Genomic DNA, 1,281 nt, shown 5'->3' with positions numbered 1-1,281 from the left:
ATATAGGTGGCAAAATTATTTATTATCATCGCGCGTTTCACGAAAGGAGGTAACAATGTACTGATAACAAGGCAACCCAACCGAGTGAGACCTAGCGCCCTAGCAAAAATAAATTATCATTCAGCGTCGAAACGATATTGTAAGAATTCTTTCATAAATATTTTGTGGTTCTGAAAAGAACCGTTTTTTTTAAGAATGTATATCGTAGACCGGAATAAGTAAATTATTTCGAACTGGTATATTTCGTAACTGCTTTGGTGCCTTCGCTGACGGCGTGCTTCGCCAATTCACCAGGAAGTAACAGACGTACTGCAGTCTGAATTTCTCTGCTCGTAATAGTCGATCGCTTGTTATAATGAGCAAGACGGGAGGCTTCCGCTGCGATACGCTCAAATATATCATTTACGAAACTGTTCATGATGCTCATCGCTTTACTGGATATTCCGGTATCGGGATGGACTTGTTTCAATACTTTGTAGATATAAATTGCGTAACTTTCCTTCCTCCTCCTCTTCTTTTTCTTATCGGTCTTCGATATATTCTTTTGGGCCTTTCCGGCCTTCTTCGCAGCCTTTCCACTAGCTTTGGGTGGCATTCTGAAAATTTAATTTCGTCAATATCAAACAAACAAGTACTATCGTGCAGGTTTGCTTTCGACTCAATGTAAAAGACGCCACTCTGTCGTCACTATTTCAGATAGTAACTGGAACTCTAGTAGGCTCCGCCCACCGGAAAGTTGAGCGTTCGAGAACGCCCATTGGTCGGTAGGACGGTATTAATACAGGTCGATTCTATATAGAAATCATTGTATAGAAAGCTACTGTTAGAGCAACATCGAATAATTCTCAGTGAATTCTTTAAATTTATCCGATATATAATACTAATCTACGATTCGACATGTCTGGACGTGGAAAAGGAGGTAAAGTTAAGGGAAAGGCAAAGTCCCGTTCCAGTCGGGCTGGACTCCAATTCCCAGTAGGACGTATTCATCGACTCCTTCGTAAGGGAAATTATGCCGAACGAGTTGGTGCCGGCGCCCCGGTTTACTTAGCCGCAGTAATGGAATATTTGGCAGCTGAAGTCTTGGAATTGGCCGGTAATGCGGCTCGCGATAACAAAAAAACCCGTATCATTCCTAGACATTTACAGCTGGCCATTCGAAACGACGAAGAACTCAATAAATTGTTATCAGGAGTAACCATTGCTCAAGGTGGTGTTTCCCAATATTCAGGCGGTTTTGTTACCGAAAAAAACCGAAAAGAAGGCATAAGTACACATTTC

General features: G+C 41.7%; 1 protein-coding gene and 1 pseudogene across 3 annotated transcripts in view; one reads left to right on the top strand and one right to left on the bottom strand.

Annotated features, from left to right (window-relative positions):
• LOC141480582 (histone H2B-like) overlaps positions 1 to 1,281 on the bottom strand; it is a 201,425-nt gene continuing 200,144 nt past the window's right edge. For 2 of the 3 annotated variants that reach the window (XM_074170767.1, XM_074170766.1), the window contains exon 3: positions 2 to 596. In XM_074170767.1, the coding sequence (XP_074026868.1) occupies positions 224 to 596 (373 nt within the window). In that variant the 3' untranslated portion in view covers positions 2 to 223. Of the gene's footprint in view, positions 597 to 1,281 lie in introns of all 3 variants that reach the window. The other variant, XM_074170768.1, reaches the window with a different exon arrangement.
• Positions 593 to 1,281, top strand: part of LOC141480585 (histone H2A-like) — a 693-nt pseudogene continuing 4 nt past the window's right edge.

Source organism: Leptinotarsa decemlineata, unplaced genomic scaffold (assembly GCF_025532065.1).
Source record: "Leptinotarsa decemlineata unplaced genomic scaffold, Ldec_3_MD MMD2_P_RNA_scaffold_9, whole genome shotgun sequence".
Classification (NCBI taxonomy): Eukaryota; Metazoa; Arthropoda; class Insecta; order Coleoptera; family Chrysomelidae; genus Leptinotarsa; species Leptinotarsa decemlineata.
The sequence above is the reverse complement of the archived record's forward strand: the minus strand, read 5'-3'. Positions and strand labels throughout refer to the sequence as shown.